Source organism: Diceros bicornis, chromosome 16 (genome assembly GCF_020826845.1).
Source record: "Diceros bicornis minor isolate mBicDic1 chromosome 16, mDicBic1.mat.cur, whole genome shotgun sequence".
Classification (NCBI taxonomy): Eukaryota; Metazoa; Chordata; class Mammalia; order Perissodactyla; family Rhinocerotidae; genus Diceros; species Diceros bicornis.
Genome location: NC_080755.1, coordinates 14,070,762 through 14,096,296, shown reverse-complemented (window position 1 = coordinate 14,096,296; position 25,535 = coordinate 14,070,762). Strand labels below are relative to the sequence as shown.

Here is a 25,535-nt window from a genome sequence, read left to right as displayed (position 1 = left end):
ACACAAATATCACAATATAATGCAGCAAGTGATGATAAAATTATATATAAGGTGTTCTGAAGGAGAGAAAAGGGCACATCTAATTCTGCCAAGAAGATGTAATGTTTGAGATGAGACCTACAAGATGAGAGATATTCAACAAGCAGAGAAGGTGGTAGAAGGAAGGTATTTTATCCAGAGTGAACAAGTCCAAAAGTAGAGAGGCAGAAAAAAATATATCTGGGAAATGAGAAGAAATCAAGTAGACAAAGCACAGAATATAACATGGAGAATGAATCACATAAAATCTGAAAAGGCGAGTGGGACTATAACCCATGTATGCAAAAACAGGAGTTGGGGACTTTGACCTATAAACATTTTAAAAATGGAAATGATATAGCATTGGCATTTTAGAAATATCACTTCAGTAATAATAAGGTGAACAGATGAGAGGGCAGAGAAATTCTAGGCAAAGCAACCAGTTAATAGGCTACTGAGACAGTTTAGGCAAAAGAGTATATAGGTCTGATATAAGGCAGAGGCTGCAGGAATGAAGAGGAGGAAATGGATAACCGTGTCAATTAGAAGGCAGAATTTATGACCTACCAACTGATTAGAAATAACAGAAAAAGTACTATTACAAAAAATAGGTAACACAATAAGAACTGCTAGGGATGGGATGGAGAGAGGAGAACCATGAGTTTAGCTTTGGCATAGGTTGAGATGCGAGTGATGTACAGGAAGAGAAGTCCAGTAAGATAGAGACAAGACAGGACAGGTCTGGAGCTCAGAGGAGCAAGCTGGATATTCATGAGATTACCCATAGAAAATAAGCAGAGAGCCACAATCAGAACCACCTTCAGAAACATTTAACACTTAAAGGGGGAGGGAGAGGAGAGGGGAGAGAAGGGAGGAGGAGATCCTGCAAAGAGGACTGAAAATAAAATCCAAAGAGGCAGGAAGAATAAAAGAAGGAAATAATGAGAACATGAAAGAGTTATAAAAGCTTGAAGTTCCAAGGAGGAGGGATTAGTCGGTGCCAAAGGCAGCAAAAAAGAAAAATAAGATACAGAATGAAAATTATTCATTGTATTTGGCAGTTGCAAAGTTGTTCATTAGCATCTCTGCTGGAAGGCTTTCAAGGAAGAGTTGAAAATTAAATTATTTGACTTTTGTACTTAGTTCTGGGTTAACAGAAATAGTAGGCACGCCAATGTTTTCTTCTTGCCCTGTGATCTTAACCACAGCAAAGGATAAAAGGTAGGAGCCACTGACAGAAACTTATAGCAATCACCACTGAACAAGATCAGCCTAAAGAAAATGATTCCATAGATTTTTGTTTTTTGGTGAGGAAAATTGGCTCTGAGCTAACATCTGTTGCCAATCTTCCTCTTTTTGCTGAGGAAGATTAGCCCTGAGCTAACATCTGTGCCCATCTTCCCCTATTTTGTATGTGGGTTGCCGCCACACATGGCTTGATGAGCGGTGGGTAGGTCTGCACCTGGGATTCAAACCTGTGAACCCTGGGCTGCCAAAGTGGAGCACACGAACTTAACCACTACGCCACCAGGCCGGCACCCAAAGAATATTTTTTGAAGTCCTAATGTACCACTAATCCTACACATAAATAATACAGTGAGAGCTAGGTTACAGCAGCTCCTTACTGTCACCTTCTCTAGGTCAAAGGTCCTTTAATTTTAAATATTTATGAGCCCTTGTTAGCTATATAACTCGGCAAATACCTCTACTGGGATGAGAACTTAAAAGAGAAAGAGGGCCAAAACAGCTGACAGGTACTCACATAGTTCATTCCTCCTTTTCTCACTTCCCTTCCCATTACATGTTCTCTTACATTTAAGAGTAATATATCAAGGAGAAAGAGAAGAATTATATCAGCTTTTAAAAATGATTGCTACCTACTCCTCTCCTCAGTTTAAAATATGTAGGCTATAGTACACAGAGTTCAGAGAACGCTCTAAGGATGCCCAGATAATTATTGCTGATATTTTTAAGAAAAGTCCTGGTTAACTCAGAAAGGATCTTCTCAAATGTAAGCAAGTTTATCTATTTATTTATTTATTTAGTGAGGAGATCAGCCCTGTGCTAACATCTGCCAATCCTCCTCTTTTTTTTGCTGAGGAAGACTGGCCCTGGGCTAACATCTGTGTCCATCTTCCTCCACTTTATATGGGACGCCGCCACAGCATGGCTTACCAAGCGGTGTGTCGGTGCGCCGAAGATCTGAACCGGCGAATCTGGGCCACCACAGCGGAGCGCATGCACTTAACTGCTTGCACCACCCGGCCGGCCCCAGTAAGTTTTTTTTTTTTTTTTTTTGTGAGGGAGATCAGCCCTGAGCTAACATCCGTGCTAATCCTCGTCTTTTTGCTGAGGAAGACTGGCTCTGAGCTAACATCTATTGCCAATCCTCCTCCTTTTTTTCTTCCCCAAAGCCCCAGTAGATAGTTGTACGTCATAGTCGCACATCCTTCTAGTTGCTGTATGTGGGACGCGGCCTCAGCATGGCTGGAGAAGCAGTGCGTCGGTGTGCGCCCAGGATCCCAACCTGGGCTACAAGCAGTGGAGCATGTGCACTTAACCACTAAGCCATGGGGCCGGCCCCAGTAAGTTTTTTTTTTAACCTGTCTCATGAATATGAGCTATATGAACAAAAGAAAGGACTCATGTCTCTAATATTTACTCCCAAAAGTAATTTTCAGTGGACAAATTAGGCGGTGCTGACTATACTGGTTATTCTCCATTTGCCCCCTCTCCATTCTAGGGATCCATCCTCTGCCCTTCTTTGCCTTAAAATCTACAGACTGCATTACCTAGATTCTGTATGATTCTAAGGTTGATTTCAGCCTATGGGAGACACCAGCAGGAAATCAGATGGTGGGAGAAATGAAGTATTCATTCTCCCCACACTCTTCTTGCCTTACTGTGGTTCTGGCAGTGTTCTATGTTCTATGCTCCCCTTTCATGATTCTAGGCTTTCTCTGAGCTGTGGTAACATGATTTGTCTCTTCTTATCTCTTCAGACTAACGGCAATGGCTTCCCATTGTTGTTAATCAATGGGTGCTTTAGCACCCTTTATTTATTGCTACCCTTTGACCCTGCTCACAGCACTGTTAATAGTTCCTTCATTAAATTCTCTTCATTCAATGAATGTATAAACAAAATGTGGTATATACATACAATAGAATATATTCAGCCGTAAAAAGGAATGAAATTCTGATACATGCTACAACACAGATGAACCTTAAGGACATTATGCTAAGTGAAATAAGTCAATCACAAAAAGTCAAATATTGTATGATTCCATTTATATCAGGTACCTAGATTAGTCAAATTCATAGAGACAGAAAGTAGGATGGTGGTTACTATGGGTTGGGGGGAGAGTGGAATGGAAAGTCTAATAGGTACAAAACTTTTAATCAAGGATGATAAAAAAGTTCTAGAGATGGATGGTGGTGATAGTTGCACAACAATGTGAAGGTACTTAATGCCACTGAACTGTACACTTAAAAATGGTTAAAATGGTAAATTTTATGTTATGCATATTTTATACACGCAAAAATTCTCATCTAAATCTTGAATGTGCCATCTGTTTTCCTGTCAAGATCCTTACTGATACACTGATTTATCATAAATTCCTAATTTCAAAGATTAGAAAGACCACCACTATCAATCTGCATAACAATTTATGGTTTACTAACTGCCTCCACATATAATATCCCATTTGATATTTAGGCAAGAAATCAAACTAGAGAGGAGATGGTAGGTATAAAGTGCTATAAAAATTTAAGTTCAGTAACTACACTTTCAGAAGCAACACATGTTCACTTAATATCATGCACACAAAATACATCATCAAAAAAATAACTTTAAAAAAAATAACAATAAGAAGATACCTACCAAGCTTTTATCCACATTGGAGCTAGTTCTGTTATCACTAGGATTTGCTGAAGATAAGTATCTAGGAGGAAAAAAGTTTTTAAAAGTAAAAAAAACAAAAAACTCTTCAATATCTAATAACAACCAATAACAAATACTACACGTCTATTTTTTGTTCAGTATTGTACTTGCTCTGCTTTTTAAAAATTGAGTACAGGTTCATAATTCTTTATTTTAGAAACAAAATTAAATAAAATCTGCAAGTAGGTCTGAAGCAGCACTCTGTAATCATATACCTTACTATTCCGATAGCAAAACATATGAATATTTATACCAAGTAGGATAAATAAAAAACATAAATAGTTTCAAGTTAGTTCAGATTAGGTTTTTGGCCATGAGAGCAACCTGATGGTAGGTTTTGCCACGAAACAAATCACTAAAAAACTTTGTTTTTAGAGCTTTTTGGATTTAAGGACTGGATATAAGGAACGGTTGACTTCTCCAGACATGTACACAATCTTCTCCTCCTGCCCCAACTATCCTTCAGCCAAGAATGATATTGTCTTTCTAGGCAAAAAGTTCAGAGTTTTCGCCTAACTGGTTGAAATAACAGAACCAAAGTTCTGGTCATGTCCTGCTATCTTTTGGGACTCCAAGCCTTGATCAATGGTATTTAAATACCATTAAACATATATAACAGTACTCTAAAAGAAACAGCAGGAAAATGTGTCACTTCCTATGTTTTCCTTGAAAAATTATACAGATCAACTAGCAAATCAGAAGACAATAATAGAGGCTATGTAGCACATTTGTGGAGAAAAGGTTCCATGTAACAAATGACAAATTCTAGATGTAGTACACAATTTAATTCCGTTAACCATTAAGTATCTCAGAACTTCATTGTGAGATTCTGCATTATGTAATGTAAATAAAAGTGTACAGCAACGCCAGTGGATTCTGAATTAGATAGATCAGACTATTTGATCTCTAAGGTATTTTCTAAATTCAATATGCTATATAACTGAGGCTGTTATTTAGCCCTCTGCAAAGTCAGTAAGTTTCTCTGAATGACACACTGGAAATGTAAGAACACCACCTGTACACATCCATTCATTCTTACACTCTTGTCTTTTTTTACTTTCAAGGTTCTTTTGCATATTATATTGTAGCATTTATAGAAAATCTGGTCACTAAAGTTTAACTTTTCACGAAAGTGGTGTTAGATTATTAGGAATATAGCTAAAAGTTTAAGGCTATTTTTAAAATCATTTTTAATTCAGCTATACTTCAGCAATAATGATCTCTGCCCTTGGTAAGTGAAAGTATGTTTGGCTTTCAGGAGTAAGAATTTCAGAAGTTTTCTATTGGTTGCCAGTTATTCAAAATTATACTTACATATTACAGTAAGGCTAATCAATATTTTGCTGATTCTTTCTTTATTGAGAGAATCATACCTTTGACGAGTCACATAACAAGCAATTACTAAACAACACTGTATTACTCAAAGTAAGGTGGTGGTACTTTAAAAGACAGTACAATTTCTACTTTAAAGAAACTTAGAAACTAGTTTGGGATATGCAACACATGAATACAAGGAAAAACCAGAGGACATAATCAAGTGCATGACAATATAGTACAAATAGTGTATATAAAATTTATTTAATTCAAGACTAGCTTTGTACAGATAAACCTAAATAAAGTAATTAACTGCTATTAACTACAGAAGACCCAAAAACATCAGAGGTTGTTTATATCAACATCTCAAGTGTTTCAAAAACCAAGCCAGATAATAATTGATAAAAATACACAAAAATGAAAGGATTTCATTTCATTTTTCCTGAAGTGGTTTCAGCAAAAACCACTTTGAAGCTTCTCTCTGTAAGTATTTCAATATAAAACAGCTATAATATTATACTCATGGAGTGTTAGGGGAAAAAAGGATTAAAAGATTGTACTTTTCTAAGGGTCAACACTCAAGTACTACCTACTTGGTTGGTGATGCAACAAAAATTTTTCAGTATTGTCTTACAGTTGAATTATTGGAGAAATTTCATAAAGCAGGACTAAATTGCCTTCTTGTTTTCTCAACTTGACCTGCATCGGCTCTTATAAAAAGTTTTGGCTAAAATAATAAAATGCCTTACTTTCAAATAAGGTTAAACTAAAACCTTAAATTTAATAATTACTTCAAATAATTCAAATATCTAATACCATGGTAATGGAACATAATTTGCAGAAGTACATATTTTTAAATAAATTTAATAAGTAGACTTAATACACCCAGTAAAGGTTGTCATATGGTTCACTGTATTACATCTATATAGCACTTTCAGGTTTCTATTGTGTGGCAATTACCAACTTATACTGCACAATTTATCCATTTCCTCAGTAGGATACGAGCATCTCAAGAAAAGATACTATATCTTATTCATCCTTCTCCCTACATCTTGGTGCTTAATATATACCTTACAAAGAGTAAGGTGTCAAACATGTCTGTTGAATGAATGAATGAATGCTCAGCATACTGAAATAATGTTAAATGTTTAACATATCTCAAGTCCACTTGAAAAGACTAAAGCTAACATTAGCTCACACTAAGGAAAATAATAGCTAACATTGGGTGCTTAAAAGCATTTTTCTAAGTGTTTTACTGTGTTTTGATTTACTTAACCCTTACAACAACTCCATGAGAATTGTTGTAATTATTACTATTATTATTATCATTACCATTATCATCCCTATTTTTGAGGAAATGGAGGCATAAAAGGTTAAAATTATTTGTCCGATGCCATAAGGTCTTATATGCTATAAGACACTTCATTTAGCGGTTTTTGGGAGGAATCATCTAATTTTTGAAAAACTAAAAATTATAGGCCTTTCATAACATCAATATAGTAATGATAATGTTAGAAAACTATATGTTATTCCAAATTGTACTATAAAACCAGAACTTTTTGAATAAGATTAACCAAAATATCAGTATTAACAGAATCTTTTAACCTATTAATTGTTGTAATTTGAAAATATATAGTATATCATTCAGCAAAAAATTTCTGAAAAACAATGTCCTGAACACGGATGCATCTGAAAAAAATTAAATATGAAATACTAGAAATATCATGTATCACTGAAAAAATGGCACATTAAGATATCTCTTGGAGTCAGCTCAGTGGCGTAGTGGTTAAGTTCGCACACTCTCCTTCTGGTGGCCCAGGGTTCCCAGATTTGGATCCCGGACACAGACCTATGCACCGCTCATGGAGCCACACTGTGGCAGGCGTCCCACATAAAGCAGAGGGAGATGGGCACAGATATTAGCCCGCAGCCAATCTTCCTCAGCAAAAAAAGAGGATGGGCAACAGCTGTTAGCTCAGGGCTAATCTTCCTCACAAAAAAAACAAAAAAAGATATCTCTTTATATATCATTAAATCTACTTTAAATGTTCTTAAAGTGATTTTTAGACACCTCTAAGAAAATAATGACTGTAAAAAAATTAGTACCTACCCCTAAAATCAATGTTTAGCATACTTACCTACGATTGCTATAATATGTAAATCCTACAAAAGGTAGTTGATTGCCAACAAAAGCTTTAGGTATAGGGAATGTTTCTTCATCTCCTTTATCTTCTTCCAAATCATCAAAGTTACTTGTATCAATGTCACTACTTAAATCAGGTACAACTGGCGCTACAGCTAAAAACAGAAACAAAATTAGTAGTTCACCTCAAATTTAACATAAAAATAAAGTGAAGCAAAAATTCTATGCCAACTACTAAAAGTTTTCTACATACAAATAACTTGCGAACCACAAATTCCAAATGGGTTGAATCTCATTATAGTAAACTTTATTAGCATCATTAATCAACTGACATTGATCATTATGTAATTCTGTGAAACAATCATCCCCCAAATCACCTACAGTTATCATCTAGACCTCAAGTTTAATTTGAATATTACAATTCAAGTATTATTAAGATATGTTTTAGAATCCAACATAGCATAAAATATGCAAAAGCAGTTAGGACTATAAAAAATAATTTTCAGAAACTATAGGAAAATAAATTGTACTCAAAGTTGATTAGTTTCAAATACAATATTCTGTTTGTTACTCTGCTCTACAGCAAACTACAAATCAAGGTTGCTCCTTACTAGTCCTGAATATAATAAATAATTTCATACCAAAATATTTTTGCACATCTAGAATCTAGATGATCAGTATTCCCCCCACCACCACCACTCAGTATATCTCTATAAGATTAAGTCACAAGGGGTAGAGTATTTTGAACTATATTAACAGACAAGGCACTTTCCCTGAATCAAGTGATTAAGAAACAACTCAGTGAGGTAAAAAGGGCAGGAATACAAAACATGGACGTAGAATCTTCAAGAGTTATACACTTATTGGGGAGCAAGGGTCATATATACTTGATAATATAAAACCAAATATGGCAATGCTTAAATCTTCATGACATAGGAGAAAACACCATATGAAATCACTACCACTACCATCTTCTTTTGGAGCTTGAATACACTACAGAGAACACATATGAAAAAACATTTTTTAGTTTAAAGATATAGGAGTATAATAAAACATCACTGAAATATTATCATCAAAATATTGAGGGGGCCGGCCCAGTGGCATAGCAGTTAAGTGCATGTGCTCCGCTGCGGCGGCCCAGGGTTCAGATCCTGGGCGCACATCGATGCATCGCTTGTCAGGCCATGCTGTGGTAGCGTCCCATATAAAGTGGAGGAAGATGGGCACGGATGTTAGCCCAGGGCCAGTCTTTCTCAGCAAAAAGGGGAGGATTGGCAGACCTTAGCTCAGGGCTGATCTCCCTCACACACACAAAAAATTTGAATAATTATTTAAGATACAATCATATGTTTCTTTAGAGAAAAAGATGAAGATGAACAAACAACAAATAATTGACCTGGTTTCATGGTCTTAATCTCCAATATGAAGGAATCATTTTTCTATTGAATCATCTGGGTATTTCAGGCAAGAAATAACTACTGTTGTGCATCTTAGATGCAGTGAACTATTTGATAAATATGGGAATGAAATAACACATTTAACCCAAAGAAGCTATAGTACTAACTAAAAATGAATGAGAGAAGACCTTTTCCACCATTCTCTTTCCCTAATGGCCAAGAAAACCACCTGACTACACAATTCTAGCTTCCTAATAATAAAAACTGCCGAATTTGTAAAGTGAGGAGGAAAAAAGTGGTCTCTCCTAGTGATGTGCATAAGTCAATTATGGTCTTGGCATGAATTTTACTTTAAAACAGTGGTTCTCAATTTTAAATCAATTTTGTCCCCGGGGGACATTTGGCAATGTCTGAGTACATTCTTGGTTGTTATAACTGGGGGAGGCATGCTACTGGCATCTAGTGGGTAGAGACCAGGGATACTGCTGAACACCCTATGATGTTAAGAACAACCCACACAAAAAAGATTTATCTGGTGTAGTACCAAGGCTGAGAAACCTTGCTTTGAAATGAGCAGAAAAGGAAAATTTTAAAAGGAAGCAGAGCAACTTTGGTGCATTTTCTCTTGCTGTTTCAAATGGACCTAGTCTCTTTACAGATGACATAGCATGTCAGAGTAGTTTTAAAATAAAACAAATTCTGTTTAAATTCTGAGATACTAGTAGGTGAAATCCTGGGAGAATTATAAATGTAATTATTTCTTTTTTCTTTTTCCTGAGGAAGATTGGCTCTGAGCTAACATCTATTGCCAATCCTCCTCCTTTTTTCTCCCCAAAGCCCCAGTAGATAGTTACATGTCATAGTTGCACATCCTTCTAGTTGCTGTATGTGGGATGCGGCCTCAGCATGGCCAGAAAAGTGCTGCGTCAGTGCGCACCCGGGATCCGAACCCGGGCCACCAGTAGGGAGCGCACACACTTAACCGCTAAGCCACGGGGCCGGCCCCAATGTAATTATTTCTGATTCCAAATTAAGATGTTTGAGTTTTACATAATACCATATAATCACATCAGAACTAATAAGTAAGATAAAGATAAAGATAGCATTACTGAATTACCATTGATATATAAGGTATTCCATTTATAAATTTACCTTTCAATACATGACTGGTAATATAGGAATCATGTTTCATAAAATGGAATCCAGCTGGTGCCACCGAAAATAGCAGAGTAGGTAGCTCTAAGAACCCACTCCTCCAGTGAAGTAACCATTAGGCTAGCAAAAAATGTAAGAAACAACTTTTTTTCAGAACTCTGAAATCTAAGAAAAAACTTACAACGAGCAGGGGAATGTTTAATGGAGGAGGCTGCTAAATTTTGGCTTAAGGAACTGTGTGTCACCAGCTGCCAGCCGAGATAATGGAAAGGGGACCTCGGTGACCACACATGATAAAGAATACAAACCTTGTAAAAATAGTTTGCAAAAGTCACTAAACAAATGGATGACTAAAGCCCACAACAAGCAACAACAACAAACTCTGGGAGGGGGAAATCTGATTTCCAGAGTTATAACATTATAATGTTCAAAATATCCGCTTTTCAACAAAAAATTACAAAGCATGTAAAGAAACAGGGGAAGTATGGCCCATTCACAGGGAATAAAGAAAACGACAAAAACTATCACTGAGGAAACCCAGACATTGGTTTTATTAAACAAAGACTTTAAATAAACTGTCTTAAATGTGCTCAAAGAGCCATGGGAAACCATGGAAAAAGAACCAAAGGACACCAGGAGTATGATACCTTAACAAATATAAAATATCAATATAGAGATAGACAAAGGAAATAGAATTTCTAGCACTGAAAAGTACAGTAGCTAGAACTAAAATGCACTAGACAGGTTCAACAGAGATTTGAGCAGGAAAAGGAGCCAGTGAACTTAAAGATAGGACAACTGATATTATCAAGTATGAGGAACAGAAAGAAAAAAGAATGAAAAAGTAAATTTTTGGGACACCATAACGCAGACCTACATATACGTTACAAAAGTCCCAGGAAAGTAGAGAAGGAGGAAGAAAGAATATTTAAAGAAATAATGGCTGAAAACTATCCCAATTTGATGAAGTACATGAATCTACACGTCCAAGAAGCTCAATGAAGTTCAAGTAAGAAAAACTCAGATCCACACCAAGACACATTATAATAAACTTTCAAAAGACAAAGACAAAGAGAATCTTGAAAGAAACAACAGATAGATGACTTGTCACATACAAGGGATCCTCAATAATATTAACAGCCAATTTCTAAGCAGAAAGCTTGGAGGCCAAAAGGCAGTGGAATGACATATTTAAAGTGCTGAAAGAAAACAACAGTCAACCAAGAATTCTAAATCCCACAAAACTATTCTTCAAAAATGAAGGAGAAAGTAAGAGATCCCCAGGTAAAGAAAAGCTGAGAGTTTATTGCTAGTAAACCTGTCCTACAAGAAATGTTAAAGGAAGTTTTTCAGGTCGAAATGAAAGGTCACTAGACACTAACTTGAAGCCTTTATTGAAGCATTACTGTATTTTTGTTTTGTAAGTCCACTTCTTCCCCACATATAACTTAAAAGACAAATGCATAAAAGAATGATATAAATTTGTGTTAATGAACACAATATATAAAGACGTAATTTGTGACAACAACATAAAGGGAGGGAATGGATCTGTATAGGAGCAGTTTTTGTATACTACTGACAGTAAATTGTATCAATTCAACCTAGATTGTTATCATTTGAGGATGTTAAATGTAATCTTCAGGGTAATTACTATAAGAAAAGACTAAATAATATATAGAAAAGGAGAAGAATAAAGAAAGAAGAGAATAAAGAATAAAGAAGGAATCAAAATAGCACACTAGAAAAAAAATCCATTAAATACAAAAGAAGGCAATAATGCAGGAATTGAGAAACAACAAAAAAACAAGACATATAGAAAGCAAATAGGACAATGGAAGAAGTCTTTCCATACAGTATTCATTTTAAATTTAAACGGATTAAACTCACCAGTTAAAAGGTAGAATGGAAGAATGGATTAAGAAATAGACTTTAAATCAAAAACAGTTAAAATAGACATGGAAAGAAATTACATATTGATAAAAAGGTCAATTCATCAAGAAGATATGACAATTATAAATATATATACACCCAACAACACAGTTTTAAAATATATGTAGCAAAAAATGACATAAATGAAAGGAGAAATAGATAATTCTAAAATAATAGTCTTCAATGACCCATTTTTCAATAAAGGACAGAACATCTAAAAAGAAGATGCATCAGAAAATAGAGGGCTTGCACATCATCATAAACCAACTAGATGTAACAGACATATAAAGCTCACTCCACCACCAACAGCAGAATACACATTTTTCTCAAGGGCACATGGGACATTCTCCAGGATAGACCATGTTAGACCAAAAAAAAAACTTAATAAATTTGAAGAGATTGAAATCATATAAAGCACCTTCTCCAACAATGACATTAAACAAGAAATCAACAATAGAGGAAAACTGAAAGTTTCACAAATATGTGGAAATCAAACAACACATTCTTAAACAACCAATCAGTCAAAGAAATCATAAGGGAGCTAGAGAAAATGCTCTGAGATGAATGAAAATGAAAACAAGATACCAAAACTTATAGAGTTCAGTGAAAGCAATACTCAGGGGGAAATTGTAGCTGTAAAATACATTAAAAAAAAAGAAAAACCCCAAATCAATAACCCAATGGACACTCTAAGGAACTAGAAAAGGAAGCACAAACTAAGCCCAGAGCCAGAGTAAGGAAAGAAACAATAAGATTAGAGTGCAGATAAACAAAATATAGACTAGAAGATTAATAGTGAAAACTAACAAAACCAATAATTAGTTCTTTAAACAGATCAACAAAATTGACAGATCTTTTACTAGACTAAGGGGAAAAAAGAAGAAGATACAAATAACTAAAATCAGAAATGAAAGTGGGGACATAACTATTGACTTTCTACAAACAAAAAAGGATAAAAGAAAAAACTATGAACCACTGTACACCAACATATTAGATAACCTAGATGAAATGAAAAATTCCTGGAAATACACAAACTACCAAAACTTACTTGAAAAAGAAAATCTGAACAGACTTACCAGAGATTTAATCAAAAATGTCCCAACAAGAAAAAAAGTCCAAGACAAGACTGTTTCACAGCTGGATTCTACCAAACATACAAATAAGAATTAACACCAATCCTTCTCAAACTCTTCCAAAAACTAGAAGAGGAGGGAACACTTCCTAATTCATTCCATGAGGCCAGAACTACTCTGACACCAAAGCCAGATCAAGACACCACAAGAAAACCACATATCAATACCCCAGATGCAAAAATCTTCAACAAAATACTAGCAAACTGAATGTAGCAGCATATTAAAAGGGTTATATGCTATGATCAAGTGGGATTTATTCCAGGGTGGTTCACAATATCAAAGTCAATCAGTGCGATACATCACATTAACAAAATGAGGAAAAAAACCCACATGATCATTTCAACTAACACAGAAAAGCATTTGACAAAATCCAACACCCTTTCATGATAAAAACACTCAGTCAACAAGGAACAGAGGAGAACATGATAAAGGGCACTAATGAAAAACCCATAGCCAACATCATACTCAATGGTGAAAGACTGAAAGCTATGATCAGGAATAAGACGAAGATGCCCACTTTCACAGTGCTATTCAACATTGTACTAGAAGTTCTAGTCAGAGCAACTAAGCAAGAAAATGAAATAAAAGGCATCCAAATTGGAAACATTTAATGCAATTGTTATCAAAATCCCAATGTCCTTTTCTGCATGGAAAAAGGACATGAAAAATCCATTCTAAAATTCATATGGAATCTCAAGGGATCCCAAATAGCGAAAACAATCTTGAAGAAGCAACACAAAGTTGAAAGAGTCACACTTTTTGATTTCAAAGCCTAATACAAAACTACTGCAAACAAAACAGTATGGTACTGGCATAAAAACAGACACATAGATCAATGGACTAGAATAGAGAGCCTGGAAATAAACCCTCGCATATGTGGTCAAATGATTTTTGACAAGGATGCCAGGACATTTAATGGAAAAAAGACAGTCTTTTCAGCACATAGCGTTGGAAAATCTGGATATCTACACGCAAAAGAGTGAAGCTGAACCCTTACCTTACACCATATATGAAAATTAACTCAAAAGAATGGAAAGCAATGATTCCAACATATATTTGTACACCAATGTTCAGAGAAGCATTATTCAACAGCTAAAAAGTACAAGCATTCCAAGTGTCTATCAACAGATGAATGGACTAAAAAATGTGGTAAATACATACAATGGATATTATTCAACCTTAAAATAGAATGCAATTCTGATACATGCCCTAACATGGATGAACCCTGAAGACAAGCTAAGTGAAATAAGTCAATCTCAAAAGGATAAATATTGTATGATTCCATTTATTTGCGGTACCCAGAACAGTAAAATTCAGAGAGACAGAAAGCAGAATACTGGCTCCTGGGGGATGCAGTTAGAGGAGAATGAAGAGTCATTGTTTAACGCATACAGAGATTTAATTTGGGATGATGAGAAGGTTCTAGAGATGGATGGTGGTGATGGTTGCAAAACAACATGAAAGTGCTTAATGCCACTGAGCTGTACACTTAAAAATGATTAAAACGGTAAACTTTATGTTATATATACTTTACCACAATAAAGAGAGATTTTTCTTGAAGTTCATATTAAAAATAAAAAGAACCCAATATAATGCCAAGAAAGTCTAAATTTCTAAGCCCCTGAAATTTGCTAGACTCTAAATTCTTTATCCATGAAGACTGCACCGATAATCTCTCCCATGAAAATGTAAAACTGTAAAAGAGAGGATGCTAGACTTAATTAATCCACAGAACCTAGAATAGTATAAGTGTGCTTCTAGACAATGCATTTTGCTTATTTTTAACTAAACTGAAAATTTACTGTGTGAGCTGACAGTTAACTACTATTGCCACCTTGTGTATTTCCCACCAGCTATAGATGGACTAAGTAATGGCAATATTTTATCTCAAATGAGATCATGAATGGCAGTGTTTTGCAAGTTACCACATATTATATTTAACATAATATTATTAATAATGTATTATTATATGTAATAATGTAATAAATGTTATAATTTTCTTCTCCCCAAAATTTATCTGCCAATAAGTATCGATTTCCTATACTTCTAGTCTGTATAATACTGAATAGTGGAAATCTTTTTTTCTTGTCAGGGAAGTATTTGCCCTGAGCTAACACCTTTTGCCAATCTAGCCCCAGTGCATGGTTGTATACCCTAGTTGTAAACGCTTCTAGTTCTTCTATGTGAGCCACCGCCACAGCATGGCAACTGACAGATGAATGGTGTGGTACCAGGAAGTGAACCTGGGCCACTGAAGCAGTGAGAGCACCAAACCTTAACCACTAGACCATCAGGGGAAATCTTTAAATAGTATACGTTATTCCAGAAGATCAAAGGCTTTGGAGTCAAACAGATTAAATTTTAATCCTGACATTGTCATTTGCTAGCAGTATGACCTGTACCAAGTTATTTAGGTCTTTTCATTTCTTCTGTCTTCTATCTTTATTCTCACTCCTGTCATTTTTTCAGTTCTATCTCAAATGAGTGGAAAAAGTAATTTTATAATCTTAGTACTTAGTGTCTCTAAATTAAGAGTGAATAAGACCAGGAAGCTCATGGAAGTTCTGCCAAAAATCAAGCTGTTTTGTACCCTGCTCCCACACTACCAAGGAACAGATGATGAAGATTAATTGCCATCGTAACTTGTAGACATGTAAGTGGTAAAACTACCAAAAGAACTATTATTTGCAAAATATAAGCAATTTGCCAAAGAAAATTGGAGTCCAAAAAATAAAAAAGAATTATAACTGTTATATAATTTTTAAAAACTTAGCAGGTCAGTGAGGTCAGTTCAGAATACAAGTATTCTTGGTATTTTAGGGGTGGGAAGTGAAGAAGGGGTAGGAAGAGGGAAAGAGAAGAAGAGAACAATAAGTTCTACAGACTTCAATTTTTCTTTCTTTTTTCACAATAGCCACAAAATAGGAGCTATTAGAATTAGGAAAAGCTATTAAAATGTTTATAAGTATGTTAAATCTAAGTATACTATAGCAAAACCACAGATAACAATATAGATCTTAAAAAGATATGGAAATGATAAAAATACTAATAAAATTACCTAATTACAGAAATTCTTTAAATATAAAGTTCATGTGATTTAAATCGATGAAGTAATTCACTTTTCTTGCTTTTTTCATAAACAGTTCTATTGAGGTATAACAATATCATAAAATGCCACTGATTGGGCCTCCCCAATTCCACTAGACTATGAGCTCCACAAGGTAAAGAACTTTGCTTGGTTTGATCACTGCTGTTTTCCTAGTGCCTGAAACAGAACAGTGCTCAGCATATAGCAGATGTTCAATATTTGTTGATAGGTTACCTCTTCTCCTAATTAACACCAGTTTTTTAATACAAAAAAAGGAAATATGGCCTCTCTACTTTTTAGAGTGATTTATTGTGTCGTTATTCTATAGTTATTTATGCATTGCTTCACTTTGAAAAAGAATGTAAAGCAATACAAAAAATACTTTGTATTTTCTTCAGTCCCCTTTTAAATTTTTTTCAGATTTATAATCATATTTGTATGTTTTCAGCTTTCCTAAACTTTACTAAGAGCATAACTTGAATAAAAACACAAAGCTTTTCAATGCAACCATTCATCCTCTCACTGTCTACTCATCTCTTTGTCTTGCAACAGTTTCTCAAGCAGCAAGAAGACAACAATCACATTTACTTAGGAGGAGTAAGTTCCTTATTTCCCAATGTATAACTGTTAATAAGTTGTCCCAAGGTCAAGCTGCTCCTGTAGCTCCCTCCAGATAGGTCATTCAATGTCATTCTTTGTAGCGGTGTTATTTCTTAATTTCCACAAGAATTTCTTATTTCCCCTTTTCCCTTCTTAATTTTATAGCTTAGTAGAATGTATGTACTGTACCTGAAGGCAATATAATTCTTTCTTTTAAAATATTTGATAACAAGGATAATTCATTAATATTGGCAAATCTACGTGATCTATTTCTTCAAAATTAAGATTTTTCTCCCCTGAAAGAACTATTCCTCACAGTCTCAACTAGACAGGCAGGCCTTAAGACAAACACCTAATTTGTAACTGTTTCTAAAACCACTATCTTCACTGTTCACTGTTGTTGCTACAGTAGGAGGAAGTTAGCGGCTGGTATACACTATCCTTTCTTTGATAAGTGAAAGGGAAAAAAAATCCCTGAGACTTCAACACGGGAAAGATGAATTCTTGGTCTCCCAAATCCACTAAAATGATGCAAATTTTTGTTGCCATTATAATTTTGCTTCGGTTATGTTGAACAAGATTTTCTGTGAATCATCTTATAATTTTAACTTTTTTTTTGAAATAGGGAAATGCTCTAAACTGACTGAAAATGAACTTCTTGCGCATTAAATATTTTTATTTCTAAATTGCAAGCTGCAAGCTTGATGGACTCAAGTATACCATAATATCCTATATCATTATACAAATTAACTTCTGATATTTATTAATAATAGAACCCTATATTTTAAGTTTTAGTAAAAACAAGAGAATAACTTGTCTTTTCACAAGAAATATATTTTAATTTCATTACCCCTTATTTATTGACTTCTTCCATAGTGGGATACTAAAGTCTAAAATAAAAAGCAATTCAACACAGATCAAATATCAAATTATGACTGCTGGGCCCAACTCCATTACATGTATATAATATTTCATCTTGGTATCTTGAGTGGGATATAAGAGAAGTAGCAGTACAATTTTCTCAATATTATCAAATAGTCTCTCTTTAACTAGGTTAGGACAATACCCACACTACATTTGTGTACTTTGGATTTCCATCAGATATACACATACATTAGCAAGGCAGTTTCAACAGACTATCTACCACAACTACTTTCAAATATTCACTGTAACGTGCAAGAAAAAATAACTTACTGTCTCGGAGTGTTTCCCAAGCCCACTGATCATTTTTAAAGAAGAGATGTCGTTTGATTTCTTCTACACCATTTCGCCCTAATCTCACCTCTCTAAATAGAGAGGGAAGGAGAAAAGTTATTAATCATTTAAGATATTATTATAACCTCGCCAGATTTATTTGTGAGCATAATGCTAAATCTGTGCAGGATGATAAATATAGTTCTATGTCACCTTGAAACTATATTGATTGTCAGCATAATTTTCAGCTTAACTAAAAAATAAGTTAAAGACTGAGAATACTAAAGAATTTTTTAAAGAAAAAATATACAAAAAGCACAGGCTTATTGATACTCTGTGACTTTTCTATTGACAACAAAAATCCAAATGAATCACTCACATTGCTTCATTAGCATAATGAATAAAACAAAATGAATTTTCTTGATAGCTTTTTTAAATAGTGGTAGTGATACATTTTTTGCAACCAACAACTTTACTTCACATCAGAAGCTAACGAAAACTCAGAAATACATTTTAAATTTAAAATTGCCATTTTATACTCAATTAAATATTTCTGACCAATCAAAAACCAATGAAATTAATTCTTGACAGTACTACAAAACTGAGAGCTTTAACGGGACAAGTTACTGATTCTTGGCCTCTTCAGTGAGCACAGAGATAGTGTTTAAAAATGTGCCTTTAGCTGATTTGGAAAGAGGAACTCAGTAACTTTTGTTCTCTAGTAGAGTGCTTATAAACAACAAGAATACGCTGAATTCCAATTTTTTTCATAAGTTAAAAAATAAACTGCTTTAGATATAATGTGACACTTTTTAAAGACGCTTTCAGTGATTCTCCCAGACTGGATTAGGGAACCTCTCCACGGTTCTACAGCACATAGTACTTAACTCAAGAGTACTTGTCTCTTTGTACAATAAATGTCTAATGTGCTTGTCTATTTCCCCCAAAGGACTATGAGGTAGTGGAGAACAGGAGCTGTGTATCTTGTTCATTTCTATATCCCTAGCACCTAACACACAGCATCATACTTATATTTGTATGTCACATATACTAAAACGTAAAAATTTGAAAAACTATACATTTCAGGCTCTAAAAGACATATGAAGGAGGATAAGTTACTTTTAATTAAAGTGAAACTGAAACTGAAACATATTTAAAAGTACTAGGCCTCTCTACTATTTAAATTAACAATATACAACCATAAATATTAAATGTAATCTTACTACGTCATCTGGTTCATGTTAAATCTAAAAAGTAAACCACAAAGTTATACGTGACATGCCATTTTTGCTTCTAAAACACATACATGCATATACTTTTATAAAAATGCTTGTTGAATCTGGAAGACATTATACCAATGACTATCTCTAGAAGGAAGCAGGTAGGAAATATATACTTTTTTATAGCTTTGCACTATTTACTTAATTTCAACAAGCACATACCATATATAATTAAATCTTTTTTCCAGCTCTATTGAGCTATAATAGACAAAATTTTAAGATATTTAAAGTGCACAATGTCATTATTTGCTATACGTACACCTAGGGAAAGGATTCTGCCATTGAGTTAATTTCCCTTTTGAGTTAATTAACATCCATCATCTCACATATTTACTTTTTTTTTTTTTTTGGTGAGAACATTTAAGTTCTACTCTCTTAGCAAATTTCAATTATACAATACAGTGTTACATTAAAAGTCATCAAGTGGAAGATGCATCATCATTTTTCTATCACTAGGAAAAAAATGTTCTCAATTAAATTAATACATGTCATTCATTGTAAGATGCACTCTAATTTCAGAAATGTTGACATGTTAAAAATCTCAGACTCAATAAAATATACTATCATTTTTATATTTAACCAAGTTAAAAATTTAACAATGAAATTTTTAAAAGATCATCTGGTCTAGCCATCAGAAAAGAATATACTATTATCGCAATTTCTTAGGTAAGGCAAGTGAGTTGAGATCCAGAAAAGCTATCCAGAAATTATAGGTAGGTTTCACCATCATGAGTGATTTGGGGAATGGTAACATTTTTATTCCAATAGCTCAAATATAGGAACTCAAATACAGACCTTAAAAACTGAGCAGCAAAATGAGAATTTCCTTAGAATAAATAGAAGTTCAATGTTAAGATTATTTACCTGTCAGTAAGGAAGGCACAAATAAGATTTTTTGCTTCTTTTGATATGTCATTATCATCAGGGAAAGTAAGTGAGTTTTTATGGTTCATAATCTTACTGTAAGTTCCAACCAGAGAATCTGCATAAAAAGGTGTATCACCTGAAAAATCGATAGGGAAAACAAAAGCAAAACAAGACACATTTAAAAAAAGCAATGCAAAGGAAGAGAGTCAATGTAACCTGTTGAAAGATTACTAAATATGCATTAAACTAAAAACATACACAATATATAAAAAGAAATAACACATCACAAAGTTGCTTCAAGCTTCTCAATAGCTTTTAAAAACACACACAAAGCAGGTTTGGATCAGTTTGCTTCCTACAAACAAAATCAACACTGCTTAATGTAATAAATATTTTATTAGAAGAAGCCAAGTAAGTTTGGGGATGAACAATTATGTTAGAGGTACATAAAATCCTCCTTTACTCACCTACGAGCATTTCATATAAAAATACTCCAACTGACCACCAGTCACATTCTCGTCCATAATAACCATCACCACCTTGAGATTTTAATACTTCGGGGGAAATATAATCGGGTGTTCCAACTGCTGTATCACATCGTACCATACCTTCCTAAAAAGAGTGGTAGGTCAAATTTTGAATTAGGATATTTTAAATATACAGTCTCAATTATTTAAAATAACTTTCTGAATATAACCTATAGAACTCTAAATCTTTGGGCTATAAAATATATCAAAACCTAATGCAAACTTGACAAAAATGAACAAACAGCTTAATCCTGTATACATATTATACACACAATATATTCATAATGTGTGCACGTGTGTGTGTGTATGGATACATCAGTGATTTTTATTTCATAATAATACTCAGTGGAAAGACACACTGTCATCATTTATTATTCCCCTAGTTGTGCCACTATAATGATCTCATCTTAATAGCAGATGTAACCCAATGCAAATAGACTGAGGGGCTGATAGGATTAATCATTTGATAACATTAATACATAAATGCTGATTTAATTTTTTTTTGCTAAAATAGACATTCAATTTAACTGTGCTTAAAACTGTGAAGAAAACACACAAGAATTGACTGCAAAATTGGGAAACATGTATGGGAAAAAGGCATAATAGTGTTAAGCACACTAAATATCTATCTAATATGCATTTTAACTTTCTCCAAAAACAAAAACAAAAAAAACTATACATACCCATTACTTATTTTAGCTAGTATTAATGCAAGAGAATTATAATTAAATGTTCATAAAAAAGCTCTCATGTAGTGTTTCCTTCTAACCAATAATTTTCCTTTTAAAAATAATAAATACTTCCTGGTTATTGTTCTGTGATAAGTTTCAAAGAATATAAACTGTCTCAACTGAAAATAAAGAAGCATACTTGCTACTTCAGCTATGTATGTAAGTTATTTATTATATAAATAGTGAGGATGGATATCTTTATAAGATTGACTCCCAAAATAAATAGTAAGATCATTTACATGTTAATAGAAGGCTAAGTAAAACACTAAAAAATACACACATTACTGAAATCCAATTTTTATGAAAGTCTAATTTTAACACTGGCATTAGTGACTAATTCCATTTCCAGTTACCAGTAGTGTATATTATAGAGTTGTTATAAAGGATTTAGTAAATTTAGCAATCCACACTTACCCTAAGTAGAGAGGAAAAAATAAATCACTTACAAGTTACTAATAGAACATTGAAACCATGGCATCTATTTCAACAAATAAGACAGGTCACATCAATTGTGTACAAGTCCAGCCACGGAGAGTAAATTCTTATAGCATTTTCTAAAAAGCATCTATCTCGAATTAGCAAAAACTAAATTAAAATCTAATTATTTAACCTTATTCATCTTCATACAAGTACCAAAATCTGCTAACTTCAAATGTCCAGATTTATCCAGCAGCATGTTATCAGGCTTCACATCCCTGAAGGGAAAAAAAATATAGTAAAGTAATTCTGAAACAGATCAGACACTGATAAAAATTATGTGAGGCAGTTATTTTAGGTCATGTATCCTCACTCAATGTAGATAAAGCCACTTTTTTTTTTTATTGATGTTTTAATAGTTTTTAACATTGTGAAATTTTGGGTTGTACATTTTTGTTTGTCCATCACCATATATATGTCTCCCTTCACCCCTTGTTCCCACCTCCCACCCCCACTGCCATAGCCCCTGGTAACCACAATACAGTGATAAAGCCACTTTTGATCTATATGTGCTCTCTATCTATATCTATAAATTGAACTTCAGCAGGGAAATTCCTTTATATGTTAATGCCTCAAAAGAAAACATATATTTCTTTTTCTTTTAAGTAGAGTTTGATGCTTCCACGGGAAAAATCAAATCATTTGAGAGGGAATAACCATAAAAAATGTAACATTCAGACATAAAAAGTAATTGAAACATACTTTTCAACATAAGTACATAAATAACTCCAGGACAGGGTCTTAGTCACTTTCATTTTTGTATCCCTGGCACTCAGCATAACAATTGCACATTGGATTTAAGTGGTGTTTGCAAAACAAATGAAATTATTCTTCTAATGAATAAATATGATCTATTCACTAATTAAAAGCAAATTAATTTGTATATAAAAAAATGAAAAGTGTTTAAGACCCTGGCACATACCTCAGGAAACCAGCTTATAAGTTTTACTTTTCAGAACACCATATAAAAACTATATAATCAGATTAAAAGATCTTAAACAATACATTTATATCAACATTAAACTGAAATGTTAAAACTATGACTTTCAAAGTTTTACATTCTAAAATACCACTCATGTCATATGGGAGGAAAATAGGTAGATTTAGAGTGGGAAACACTAATCAAATAAAGTTTAAGTATTTTCCAGGTTTCTTTTAAGCAAATGAGAATATTAAAGCATTTTTATCTTTACCTATGAATAAAACCCATGGAATGGATTGCATCCAATGCAAGAACTACTTCTGCAGTATAGAATCGTGCCCATTTTTCAGGCACATCATAGTTGCTCATTAAGTTTACAAGATCTCCACCAGGCATGTATTCCATCACCATGTAGAGATAACGATCATCTTGGAATGCATAAAAAAGCTATACAAATATAAAAAAAAATACATTAAGATTAAAGAAAATTGTTTTATTTAAAAATTGACAAAAAATACTAATATAAGATTTAATTAAAATAATCAAATTGTAGTAGTTGTAGTATTCTAATAAAAAGAAAGAAGAAACAAACACAAACATAAATACCACAAAGGCTCTTGCGTATGCAAAGAAACTACTAACTGCGGCGGTTATTTCTGAGGAGTTAGATGGAGACTGTTTTCTTTATACATTTCTACACTAATTGAATTTTTTATACTGAGAATTTTTAAATAATTAAAATAGCTTCAGTAAAGAATATGCAAGTCTTCTAAACAAAGAAATATTGTGGTTCTAATTTAGCTTTAGTGGGGTTTACTGTTAAATTTATATCAACAGCACAATTCTCAAGAAGTCTGATAAATTGGGCTACAGTCTCAGCTGTCCCTTATTAGCTGTTTTACTGGGCAATTCACTTAACCTGCCTGGGTCTCTGTCACTATAATCCCTTCTAGAAGAATGTAAGGGACTATATAACTTGTTTGACTTTTATACCTGTTGCTCAGTCAGCATCTGGATGCCAGGCAGTTAGCAAGTGCTTAATAAATGTCTAATGAATAAAAACATAAATTAATCCATAAATTGGGAGTGTACCTAATAGGGATTAATTAGTGAATATAGAAAGCACTTAGTACAACAGACACTCAATAAATGATAGCAGTCAATAGGAGGAGTAGTAACAACTAACAAAGCAGCAGGAAGAGGGCAGCAGCCAGAGTCAAAGCAGGAAGAGTAAAGTTCACTGATATACCAGGCAAAATGTATTTATTATGTGACTAGAGTTGAAGTTAAAAGAAGAGCAAATTTACAAAAGAACATTTTAAGTGAACACAAAAAATTTAGAATCGAACTAAAATAAATAAAATAAGCCCTAGAGAAAACGATTTACCTGATTTACCTAGACATTTATATCTTAAAATTGTCCTTTTTATGTTTCATTTTTTCAATAATGTTTAATGATTTTAGTCATAGATTTAGTTATTTTAATTAAAAAAATACACTTGAAGGAAAGATAAGAAACTAAGTGGCATTTCATGGCTATCCCAGATTAAAGTATAAAATTTATCATTTGGGCATCATAGTTAAAAAAACATTGTTGATTTGGTGACAGATTATCCTATATATAGACAACATATCAAGAAAAACAAAGTTTCCAGTATATTAATTGTAAATTAAATCCTAAAAGTAACAATTACATCACATGCATTTTAACTCTCTAGAGAACACTGAAGTTTTCTATATCAGTGGTTCTCAACCAGAGGTGATAATTTTCTCCCCACCACCACTAACACTACCCAAGGAGACATTGAACAATGTCTGAACACATTTTTGGCTGTTAGAAATGATGTGATATGTGAGGATGCTGCTACTGGCATTAGCTGGGTAGAAGTCAAGGATGCTGCTAAAAATCCTGTAATGCACAGGATAGCCCCCAAGAACAAAGAATTATCTGGCCCAAAATATCAATAACACTGAGGCCAAGAAACGCTGCTCTACATAGGTGATAAAAACAGAGCAGACATTAAAGTCTCATTATGTAAATCTCAAACATTTTCTATATCCTTTTTATATCAATTACTAGTATGCTTACTTAGGATACTCTTCATTATATACTGTAAATAAATAAATCACAAAATACATGTTAGGAATTTAGAAATGGTCTAGCTCAGTTGTTTGGTTTTTTTTAAACCAGAAGAAGACTTTACTTCCCCCCTACACAATCTTAGTTAAGAACCCTAATACATAAGACAGATAAAACATGTAGCTGCTCTAATCTAGGCAGATACAGAAAACCCAGAATTATAACCTACCCAAATTCCTGCTTGCCTCAATGACTTCACCTGAGGTATCTCTACAGTTAAAAATAATCTAAGCTAACTCTCACATTTCTGAGCAAGGAAAGTGAGGCCCAGAGATCTAAATAACTTGGCTACAGTTTCATAGATATGCCTGTGGCAGTCCAGACTAGGACCTACAACTACTGACTTCTAGCGTATTTTTCTTTCCACTGAAAAACCTAAAGCCAATACAATATTATTTGGAGGCCTAGCTTAACTCACTTTTCTCTTCATCTTTCCCACTCCTTTCTCTCCAGAAAATGATAGAACAAATAGATAGTTAAATAAACAAAATATGAGAATCTTATATCTGGGAAAAAACTTAAATTTCAATATTAAATAAAAGTACTACTTAGAGTATAATAATATACGACTTCTCCCAAATCAAAGCAGATTATTGAAATTGTCTAATATTTAAATTCCACAGAAACAAAATTATTTTGCTTTGGCCTTTCCTCCTAGCGATGATTCAATAAAATTAAAT

General features: G+C 33.6%; 1 protein-coding gene across 3 annotated transcripts in view; it reads right to left on the bottom strand.

Moving 5' to 3' along the window:
- The window catches only part of ROCK1 (Rho associated coiled-coil containing protein kinase 1), a 150,005-nt gene that overhangs the window by 63,582 nt on the left and 60,888 nt on the right, over nt 1-25,535 (bottom strand). For all 3 annotated transcript variants that reach the window (XM_058556841.1, XM_058556842.1, XM_058556843.1), the window contains exons 5-11: nt 22,987-23,162; nt 21,927-22,011; nt 20,526-20,670; nt 20,056-20,194; nt 17,912-18,003; nt 7,411-7,570; nt 3,899-3,959 (exon numbers count right to left, since the gene is read on the bottom strand). In XM_058556841.1, coding sequence (XP_058412824.1) covers nt 3,899-3,959; nt 7,411-7,570; nt 17,912-18,003; nt 20,056-20,194; nt 20,526-20,670; nt 21,927-22,011; nt 22,987-23,162 — 858 coding nt within the window. The remainder of the gene's footprint in view (nt 1-3,898; nt 3,960-7,410; nt 7,571-17,911; nt 18,004-20,055; nt 20,195-20,525; nt 20,671-21,926; nt 22,012-22,986; nt 23,163-25,535) is intronic.